At 36.2% G+C, this 9,755-nt stretch overlaps 1 protein-coding gene across 1 annotated transcript; it reads left to right on the plus strand.

Moving 5' to 3' along the window:
- Positions 1–88: 88 nt before the first annotated feature.
- On the plus strand, positions 89–7,755 carry LOC123562839 (uncharacterized). Its single transcript, XM_045355437.2, has 3 exons — positions 89–6,314; positions 6,588–6,645; positions 6,954–7,755. Exons 1-3 carry the CDS (start codon positions 6,144–6,146, stop codon positions 7,361–7,363), a joined length of 639 nt encoding a protein of 212 aa, XP_045211372.1. The 5' UTR covers positions 89–6,143; the 3' UTR covers positions 7,364–7,755.
- The last annotated feature ends 2,000 nt before the right edge of the window (positions 7,756–9,755 follow it).

The following is a 9,755-nucleotide window of genomic DNA, read 5'->3' on the forward strand; positions in this document are numbered from 1 at the left end:
GTTTGCATTGGTCAAGTGTTCATACAAATATGTAAGATTAGTTTTGAGAAATATATCTTTAACTTTGTAATAAGGTACGAAATATTTATATCGATGCCACAGGCCAATGTTGATGGGGACGGCTCAGTTATTTCTGACTAATGTGCATAAAGAACAGAATGTATACTCTTTTAATTTGTTCTTCTGATGTCATGGTTCCATCTAGATGGAAGACAATCTGTATGTGAAATTGTTTACGCTCTGTATAATGTATTACTTGCACTGTCTGAAATCATTTCCTGTAGTTTATTATCTATCATCTGTTCATATACATTTGTACATTGATATGTGCAGTCATCAGCCGTAATCTGTATAAGGACTTGCGGCAAAAACGTCAATGTATTTCTCATTCGCGATGTATTGTATTTATGGTGGCACATTCATGACATGAGCCGTGCCATGAGAAAACCAACATATTGGCTTTGCGACCAGCATGGATCCAGACCAGCCTGCGCATCCGTGCAGTCTGGTCAGGATCCATGCTGTACGCTAACGGTTTCTCTAATTGCAGTAGGCTTCGAAAGCGAACAGCATGGATCCTGACCAGACTGCGCGGATGCGCAGGCTGGTCTGGATCCATGTTGGTCGCAAAGCCACTATGTTGGTTTTCCCGTGGCACGGCTCATATTAGTAACAATGCAAGGAAATGTAACTTTTCTACATTATTTCAAAAGCATTGCAACAGTTTAAGATTTGTGAGAATAACTTGCAAAAAACATGCCAAGAAGTTTCTATCTTAGTCACTTTCAGAGTACTCACTTTTTATGGATTTTTTGTGAGAAAAACATTTTCGCCTAAAATTCTTGTTGCGAGTTATCTGACATGCAAAAAGGTCCAGACCATTCCTCCTTTTAGATAATAACATGAATCTTAAGTTTCACATCAGTGGTTAACGCCAAGTAACCCAAAAAGGTCTGTCACAATGGTTACCTGTTACGAGTCCGGGGTGCAAGATGATGGCAAAAACGCTTGAAAATCATGCCTGTTTTGCAAGAATGAACTTTCACAGTCCGTTCATAGTAAGCGTATTGAAGTATCTATGAAACAGAAATGAAAAATTTTAAATTAGAGAAAAACTAACTAGAAAAGCAAGAAGATTACGTTCTCTCGCGGCATTTCATATATAACATCTAAACAAATGGAAAACTGAAGTCTGTTACGTAGTTTATTTAACGTTTAATGTGTTTTTAAAGACTCTTAATCATTTAGAACAAAGTTATCGGGTGTCGTATGTACATAATATAAATTCATAATAAATATTTTGGTAATGATTTTTGATAACAGCCCTGTTAGCGCGAAAGATTATGCATACTGTGAATCGAGTGGTCGCGAGTTCGATCTCCGGGTGCGGCCTGTATGACAGTTTCATTGCAGAAAGCCTTGCATCTCAACTGTCTATATTCTTAAATTAATCCGTAAAAAATCAACGGTAACTAAAACAGAATGGCGTAAGCAAACTGGTGTATTTCCCCAGACAGTCGTAACTTAATCAGATATGTGTATGATATAAAAACAAATAATGCAATATTTGATTAATCTCGCGTTATAAGCAAAAACAGATTTGATATTTAATAAAGTCTGATACGGCACAATACCGTTATTGATAACCTTTATGTTATACAACAGAACTATATACATGCACGGGTAATCGTGTTTACATAAATAGCAGATCATTGACGTGCAGTAGATCAGGTGGTATCTACCGGCAGTCTGACGGAACAAGATTAATGGTCCTTGACTGGTGATCGTGACAATGACGCATTTACATATCAATAAAAATAATAGGGTCGCTTTACACATATGCGGAGTCTGTTGATAGAATCACTGAGCGCATCTTTTTAGTAGGGAAAATATTAACCATTGGGGCTGTACAAATTTTTAAATACTCTATGTGTTTTATATCAAGATGCTAACTGTACTTTGGAGCTTAAAGGGAGGCGATGTCTTATATTTTGTTGTACTTACTGTATTGATAGGATCAGAAGAGTGTTGTCCCCTACGTCTACGTTAACTGGATAGTTTAAAACATTTAACGATTATATTAAAGCAGACACGGTAAAACTATAAAGAATTCTAACACGCATTAATTTGATTGCTAGTTAAACAAAGAAGATAGTTAATCTGTATATTTCTTCCATAAAACTACGTTTTTTTCACTGGATCCGCCCATGTATTAACGAGGGAGAAAATCGTGTTCAAACAAGCCAGTTCGCGGGCTGTCAATACACGATTTTTTTATTTTTGAAATGCTTTTCCAGAGAGGACCATTATCCTTGAGCAGACGGAAATCTGGTATCTGTGTATTGTTTCTTCCATAACAACCTGTTTTTGTAGCATAAAAGATACAGTCTAGTCCATCGTAAGTTTCGCTGTATCAGTTACCAACCCAAAACGCACTGCCTCCAACAATGTATTTACTGAATTTTACTTCTTTACTCTTTTTTTTTTTTTTTTTTTTGTCGATAACCGTGAATGTATTGAATTACGTGTAATGAGTGCGACTGTTTGTATTTTAGGAATCATATTAATGATTTTGAGAAGTATCAGTCGGTATGTTTTTCTATCTAATTTCTCGCAAAATTCGTAGGAATAATGTCAGTATTTTGGTCGAAAATGTATTCCCGTTTACTACATTTTTGTCAGTATGCAAAATCATTGGTAATGTAATGATTGTAATAACGAGGAATAAAAAAAAAACGTTTAAAAACCTTCAGTACATGCTTTGGTAGTGTTGTTGGTTATGAATATTTAAAACATGTTAAGCGTTTTCAAGAACAATTGAATGGGAATTTAAAAAAATGTACCGGAATTGTAAAGTCATCACATATGAAAACTATATCATCGGTCTCGGTCTCGGTCACAATCATTCCCGCTGGCTAAAGCAGACGTTAATACACAAACAAAACGTGTATTTTCAACAACAAAACGGTTGACGTGCGAACCGGTAAGAGAGCTGTCAATCATGACGTCAAATTGCTGCTTTACGTCCTGTTCATCGCTACTTGGATAAATGAAGCACTAGAATTTCTATTATTTGTACCGTGCAACGATGCCTGGACAGGATACCTGAACAATATTTACAGGTTATTAGCTTTGTATCGGGAAATATGCAAAAGTTCTGAAGCGGAACTATTGCTCGCCTTTAGGAGCGCAATATTCTTCCGCAAAAGAACGAGGTCAATATTTACAGGTTGTTAGCATGCACGAGTTATGATGCGGAAATATTGCGCGACGTTAGGACTGCAATATTCTTCCGCTAAAGAACGAGATCAATATTTACAGGTTGTTAGCATGCACGAGTTATGCAGCGGAAATATTGCGCGACGTTATGACTGCAATATTCTTCGCTAAAGAACGAGTGCATGTTAAAAACTAAAATAATTAATGCAACTACGTATACCCACATTAACTTTCGTCACGCACCCAATATGATATTCAGGCGTCAGTGTATTGAAATATTGACGTTTCCGGTACCATTGTAACTTAACGTGGAATTGAAATGAGTATGTAATAAATAATTACAATGCATTTTTATTCGCGACGATAAAGCTGTATGATCTACTATATGTGTTCACAATTTTAATGACTGTCCATGGCCTTTCACGTCACGTAAACATTCAGAAGGTAGCAATGTTTCACTGGGTACAAGTTGTTGCAAACATCACGTCATCAACTCACGGAATGTGTACATTTTGACGTGACGTTAGAACGTTAACCATTCCAACAGTCACTATAAGATAACGATTATGTCGTTTCAGAGAGCTATAACTGCCAAAGTATGCAGACGTTGGATCCATCTAAACAGTTTTGATGAAGAGAATATAAATCTGTAAATATAAAGTACTCGCGGTTTAGTAATTTGCATTTGGGTATGAAAAACAAGGTGCTGTTTAAAGTGAGCGTGAAGATATTCGTCCACCATATTCAAAAGACGCCCGTATATTCCATACCCGAATGTAAACTATTACCCTGTGATCTACTTCTTGCTGAAAATGAATGTAATGTGTACAAAAAACATTAACTACATTGCTTTATATTCTAAAATGATTGCATTAGTCTTAGATGAAGATAACTATTTCGTCCATACACACGCTTTTAGTTCGTTTCTTGAACAGTATATTTCAGAGATCACAGCGCCAAGTTTGTCACATGACGTTATATAAGGCACGGGTATTTTACAGGAAGAGAGCATTGTGAATGGGCAGTAGCTGCTCCAACATCAACCGTTAGTTGACGATTTATTTCTTAAGGAAAACTATAATTTAAAAGGCTTGTCATATTGGATAAATTAAAAGAATGTTAAGAAAAAACTGAAATATTACTGGCTGTTAAGTAATTTCCATATTAGCATGAAATACATGGGCGTGCTTGACTGAGTACGCGATTAGCTCTAAACTGTAAATTCGAAAATTCGACAAATTTGCGTTGATAATCATAAAAAAAAATCAGTTTTGAGAAATATCAGGGAAATGTGTAGCGGATGTATTGCAAATACTGAGCAGTTCATCGTGTGACATTTTCAGTCTGCTGATTCCGTTGCTTTTATGATAAAACAAGAGCTGTCTGTTGACTATCGACTATTTAAAGTATTGGTGGAAGTATGGGGTCAACACATTACCAGAGATTTTCAGGCAAAAGAAGAAAAATAGATACGACAAACAATGTGCCTATATTTGTGGATTTGGATAATAAGTCTTGAACTGTATGCCAATGTTTGACCATGATGGTAAGCAAGTGTTCAAAGTTTCAAAGCCATATATTAAACAGTTTAGACAATGTATGACATGGTATGCGAAACTTAACTAATTTCTATGTCAACTTGAAAAGGGCCATAACTGAGCTACAGTCCTTGTCCTAGTTTTGTCTTGCCTACGTATATAAACTATGATGGTAAACAAGTGGTCAAAGTTTCAAAGCCATATGACAAGCAGGTTTGGCAAAATATGGACTGGTATGAAAAATTTAACTGATTTCCAAGTCCAACTGAAAGTGCCATAATTCAGCCAAAATAGTTGACAGAATTATGTACTCTTGCCTAAAGATGGAAATCATAATGATAAGCAAGTGTTAAAAGTTTCAAAGCCACGTATCAAATAGTTTTGACAAAACATGTACTTGTACGAAAACTGAACGAATTTTCAAGTCCAAAAAGAGCCATAATTCAGCCAAAATAGTTGACAGAGTTATGTACTCTTGCCTACAGATAGAGACTTATATAATATACAAGTGTTCTAAGTTTCAAAGTCACAAGCCGAACAGTTGTTACAAATCATGGACTTGTACGAAATCTGAACCAATTTCCAAGTTCAAATAGGGCCACAATTCAGCCAAAATACTAAACAGAGTTACGTACTCTTGCCTACAGGTAGAGACTGTTATAATAAACAGGTTTGCCAAGTTTGAAGTAAATATCTTTGATGGTATACAAGATATTACCATTTCATAAAAACTTTAACCAACGTCGGCGCCGGAGTGAGTAGAATAACTCTTAGTCGAGCTAACGAGTAAAACTCCGGTTTTAGGACACTAAATTTTGAGGCATTTCCATTTCGTCTGACTTCCGTTACCTCAGGTGAGATTTTTAACCCGACCGTCTACACGGAGCTAGCAAAATCGATTCAAGCATTTATTCTTTGTTGCGGGAGATAAAGATATGTGTTCAAACATTGTCAAAAGTTAATTATAAAACAAGCACTTTCGGCTTTTTCAAGGGTAGCATAAATCAAAACAGTAATGGCGTATTTCCGTCTATATAGTTCAATGTATAAGTGCTAACAAGTTCCAAATAAGTGCAGGTCAGTTAGTAGTGTATAACGTTTGATCTAGCTATGTGTAGCTGAATCATATTCAAATCTGTAGTTTTATTTGATATATACTATTGCCAGATATAAACTCACGTTATCATTTATTTAAGAAATATTGTGATTTAGGAGTATGGCCACGAAATACATTAACCCGTTCAAGTGGCAGGGGTCAGTTTCGTATTGTGGCCCGGGTACGTTTTTTGAGGGATTCGTGCGGAGAAGTAATTGTTGTGTAAAATCAACAGTAGCGGTTTAGGGATACATTTAAACATGCTAATATTTAATTAACATAATGATACAATGTACATAAAAGGACGTAGCCGTGATAAGCATGCTAACAAGTTGCCATGGAAATTGAAAGAAAGTATACATCAAGGGCATGCTCGGATATCATTATTTTACATCAGTAGAAAGGACATTATGGACGGCTGCAGCATGACTCGGAGAAAATCGTATGATACAAGTGAAAAAGTAGGTTATTCTTATTCTTTTTAAATCAGACTTGTAGTGCAAAGAAATACGTAATATTATTTTGTTCCAAAAGTAGAAATCTCTTCACGCCGTCGATTGTTACTCGAACATTCAAAACGACTGATCTAAGCTATCGACTTTACATCGCTAAACTGGTCAAGCTGATTTTGTAAGATGTGTCTGTTCAAAATTTGTTAAAACAAAACCCAGTTTAAACTAAGCTCTTGACTTACAGTCTGAGACAAACTAACCTATGAACTGTTTTTTTTTCAGGACGACAGCAGAATGGTGAAGGGCTTTCCAAGAAGAAGTTCTCTTACTGCTGCAAAACGTGAGTGTGCCGATTTTTTTTTTTCAGGCAAAATAAAGACATCGTATATGATTTCGGACCAAACAACAAGTTATTTTTACCAGACATAAATAAAAAGACGAGATAAAAATCATAAATTTACAGTTGTAATTTGCCACTTGGATAGATTTACCCCCACCATCTCTAGAAATTGATGTGGTTTTAACGTATGCAACAAAAGAACGAAGCATACAAAGATGTGCTATTACTAACTTTTGTTCAACTATCATTGACGCTGCTTCACTTTTCTGATAGCACGTTTTTTTCTAACACTGATTTTATTTTTCCAGCAAGCCTTCTCACACGCCGTCGTTCGGAAGTCACTTTGCGCGAAATACAAGAAGGAAAGAAGACTGAAGAGAGAAAAAAGTCCGTGCTTTTTCGGCAATATTCAACAATATCTGCCCCGAAAATCATCTCGGAAAGGCAGGTTATCGAGAAAGCCGTTTCGAAAATAGATGCCACTAAGGAAGATGACGACTTGGAATTACCCAGAATTCCCTCTGTGACTCCGGAACCGTTAGAAATCAGACTGGCCAGTCAATGCAGAGATAGAGAAGCGTTCAATGAGAAGCTGAAAAATGGTTCATACCGACCAAAACGTTGCTGGTGTTTCAGATGCCAGCTGATGTACTCCATGTTCAAAGCCGGGGACGATAGACTTGAGATGTGGGGAAATTACCCCTGCTTGAAGCGTTGAGGTAAAAGTGTGGTGTCACAAAGAAGACTTTTAATTACATGACTTTAAATATTTTCATTTATATAAAAACTCAAACTGATACAACTTGACAGAATTTAAAATATCTATTGCATTAAAAGGAAGTGTGGCGCCGTTAAATGTCGCAACGCCGTTAAATGTCGCAACCACCGTTTAACGTGGCAAGGTTGACGTTAAATGTCGCAACCACCGGTAAATGTCGCAAAATCATCTGCAGCTATATCACGACGTGCGATACGACATACGACGATACGATACGACACACATCACGACGCACGACAATGCGACACGACGCATGATATTGATGTCGTATTGTCGCATGTCGTATCGTTTCACGGCTACTAAACGCTAGCGCCACCACCAAATTGTGGTGATAATGAAAAGAGCTATCGACATTTCCGTGGTGCAGCTATCACCCGTTTCTACTTGTAAACACGTGAGTAAAATCTATATTTTATCTTATATTTTTATTGATAGAACTTTTTTCGAAAATCGGAGAATGTAGTTCCGTGTAACGACACTTCTACTACAGGTTGGCTGTAATTTCATTAAAATAATATGCAAATTGTGGTGTCAGGAGCTTTTCTTCTGAATCTGACAGTGGCACATTTTCACATCGGCCAGTATTCGAACACCATTCCGATGAATAGGCACACTGTAAGAACATTCCTGTGCATGCATATTGTGTAGAAATGATAAATGATTATATACGCACACAGCATGAATAATAGAATCTCGGGTTAGAAGAAATTTACCAGGATTTTCAAAAGTGATGGCGCTATACAGTAGTGGTGGCGCTGTTAAGGCATCAAATAATACGAACTGCTGACGCATCCGGAACAAAACAAACACTAATATTCTCTAACTGATAATTTTCCTGCAAGGAATTATGTTATTAAAGAAAGAAAAACATGATTATAGTTTATTTACCTTTATGAAACATTCCATAATGTTATACATGTAGATTATTTTGCGATCATGTAGAGGTTACTACATGTATTTTTTTTTTTTTTTTTTTTTTTTTTTTTTGAGTAACGTAATTTGGGTATAGTGTGGGATAGGCTGATAACATCGATTATTGTAGAAATTTCCGTGGCTTGCAGACAGACATTTTCATATATCAAAATTGAATATATTAGCCACTAATCATATACAACAGCGCCACCACTACTGTATAGCGCCATCACTTCAAAAAATAGTCGTGTTTTAACTTTTTACTGTGTTTTTCGTAATTCTTTGGTGTATGGGAATACGTGTAATTCATTTCTACACCATTTGCATGCGCAGGTATGTTCTTACAGTGTGCCCATTCATCGGAATGGTGTTCGAATACTGGCCGATATGAAAATATGCCACTGTCAGATTCGGGAGAAAAGCTCCTGGCACCACAATTTGAATAATATTTTAATGAAATTACAGCCAACCTGTAGTAAAAGTTTCGTTACACGGAACTACATTCTCCGATTTTCGAAAAAAGTTCTATAAATAAAAATACAAGATAAAATATAAATTTTACTCACGTGTTTACAAGTAGAAACGGGCGATAGCTGCACCACGGAAATGTCGATAGCTCTTTTCCTTATCACCACAATTTGGTGGTGGCGCTAGCGTTTAGTAGCCGTGCGTTTATTATTTTGTTAGTTTTTATATTGTCTCTTTTAAGCCAATTTTTGACCTGTTAATCTGTAATTTATCCGGTTGCGACAGAATCAGTCATGGTATCTAATAAAATAATGTTTGCTTTTACATAGTCTGTAACCCTGGTCAGTGATATAATTCTGCAAAGGACAAAGTTTATATATTTTTTTCGGTGTTAAGAAAATATCTTGTACTGTATTAAAAGACATCTTAAGTCACGAAAGTGATCTGTTATCATGGTACTTAACGTTTTTCGAGATGAGCCTTACTGTTTTACTTTACCAAAAAGAGTATATACGTTTTTAATAATCTTACATATATCGCTTAACGCTACGTTAGAAAATTTGTGAAGTGCCTACAAAATATATCAAATGTCACTTTTTTGCATTCTTCAGTTGATATTGACATTATTTTGTCTTGCAAAGAAGTGAATGAATCATTACCATTCAATAGTCCCCAATTTATTATGCTCCTCTCCGAAGAAGTATGCAGATGCCGGTCGGTCTGTCAGTAGACCAATCGGTTTCCGGATGATAACTCAAGAATGCTTAGGCCTAGGATCATGAAAGTTTATAGAAAGGTTGGTCATGAGATCGTTAGGTCATGGTCACAGTGACCCGGAACAGTTAAACGGTTTCCGGATGATAACTCAAGAACGCTTGGGCCTAGGATCATTGATTTAACCATATTTATTGCTCATATATACATTCAAGAAGATACATAGAATTACAAAAAT

The sequence above is a fragment of the Mercenaria mercenaria genome, chromosome 2 (assembly GCF_021730395.1).
Source record: "Mercenaria mercenaria strain notata chromosome 2, MADL_Memer_1, whole genome shotgun sequence".
In the NCBI taxonomy this organism is placed as follows: domain Eukaryota; kingdom Metazoa; phylum Mollusca; class Bivalvia; order Venerida; family Veneridae; genus Mercenaria; species Mercenaria mercenaria.

Bases quoted from the DNA above. Each gene is read 5' to 3' on its own strand.
- LOC123562839 (XM_045355437.2), top strand. From the start codon at position 6,144: ATGTACATAAAAGGACGTAGCCGTGATAAGCATGCTAACAAGTTGCCA. The intron at 6,315-6,587 runs GTAGGTTATTCT...TTTTTTTTTCAG, and splicing joins CGTATGATACAAGTGAAAAA to GACGACAGCAGAATGGTGAA. The intron at 6,646-6,953 runs GTGAGTGTGCCG...TTATTTTTCCAG, and splicing joins TTCTCTTACTGCTGCAAAAC to CAAGCCTTCTCACACGCCGT.